This window comes from Cynara cardunculus (genome assembly GCF_001531365.2).
Source record: "Cynara cardunculus var. scolymus isolate 2C chromosome LG 3, CcrdV1, whole genome shotgun sequence".
NCBI classification, from domain to species: Eukaryota; Viridiplantae; Streptophyta; class Magnoliopsida; order Asterales; family Asteraceae; genus Cynara; species Cynara cardunculus.
The window spans coordinates 27,801,875-27,803,318 of record NC_037530.1 but is presented as its reverse complement, the minus strand read 5'-3'; the positions used below and the strand labels follow the sequence as shown (position 1 = coordinate 27,803,318).

General features: G+C 30.0%; 1 protein-coding gene across 1 annotated transcript in view; it reads right to left on the bottom strand.

The window, feature by feature from the left end:
• Positions 1-1,444, bottom strand: part of LOC112510216 (wall-associated receptor kinase-like 14) — a 16,547-nt gene that overhangs the window by 3,838 nt on the left and 11,265 nt on the right. The window contains exon 2 of the mRNA XM_025115552.1: positions 1,151-1,228. Within this exon, the coding sequence (XP_024971320.1) occupies positions 1,151-1,228 (78 nt within the window). The remainder of the gene's footprint in view (positions 1-1,150; positions 1,229-1,444) is intronic.

The window sequence follows — 1,444 nt, the reverse complement described above, 5'->3', positions numbered from 1 at the left end:
AATTACATAAAAATTAGAAGTTTTAAATAGTTGATTTGATATTAACATTGATATATTTTTTCAAATTTTTATGATATCTTCAAGTTTATATTTTATTCAAAAATAAAATCATTATTGCTTTCTTAAAAAACACATAAAATCCTATTATAACATCAACAAAGATAAATAATAAAATAAAACATTAAAATCGAGATATGTATCGCTGCATTGCACGAGTACTCTTCTAATATATATATATATATATATATTAAATTTTATTATTGTTATTTTGTTTTATTCCTAATTGTCACCATTGTCCTACCCCCATCACCACCCTAACTCCACTAACCTCCCCACATACACACAAGCAAAATCCATCCCCCAAACTCAAGATCCATTATCCACCATCACGACAAATGTCTCACCCCTACTCCTTTCCACCCTCAAAGTTATAAATTATAAACCATAGGGGTGTAGTTCCTAATTATTTCTATAAATATTTTTAACCATAGGGGTGTAGTTCGTAATTATTTCTAAAAAGATACTTGATACGACGCATGCATGTAACCAGTACCTCGTAAAAGGTTCTTATTTGAGTAAGAGGTAGGGTGTTTACCATCCTCTGACGAAGAGAATATATTGACTGTTCAATCGACCGGAGTAAGACATAAGGACAATGCTTACCAGAGTCAGCAACACCTTTTTATTTTTTCCTCGTCTACCCTCCTCTCAATCTTTTTTCTCACATTTTTTTTTCTTCAATGACGAGAAACACCTTACACACGTATTAAATCTCGTTCTTGTTTGAGTTTCCATAGGGTTTTTTTTGTCTGTTTTCTGTTGATCAGAAAAACGAACCACAAGAAGAAGTAATATAAATATAGGATAAGAAAAAAGAAATTCAAGAAACCTCCAATCTAAGCATTGTCTTTACCTTACAAATCTTGATTTGTTGGAAATACAATTTGCCAACACTTGATAGAAAATATGAAGTAAACGTTAACTTTTTGAGTTATGTTAATCTTAGTCAGACCTTTTATCTTAGTTAGCAATTGTCCAAAAAAAATTACTAAACAGTCTCTTACTCTACATATGGACATATTTTAATCTAATAATAAATTAATTTTGCCTATATCATATATGAAATATATATGCGCGAAACAGAAAATACCTCCAACTAAAACACCAACTCTACCGGTTCCCCCGCAATCACCGGAGAAGTATTTTGTAGGGTTGCATCCAGAAGAATCTGTTAATCAAATAGAAAAAAATAGACATAATTTATAAGAATTAATAAATTGCAATAAGATAAATGTGTGTGTGTGTGTATTTATATATATATATATATATATATATATACTAGAAGCGTACTCGCGCAATGCAGCGAGATACATCGTGTTTTTAATATTTCATTTTATTCTTTATCTCGGTCGATGTTATAATATGGCTTTATGTGATTTTAAGA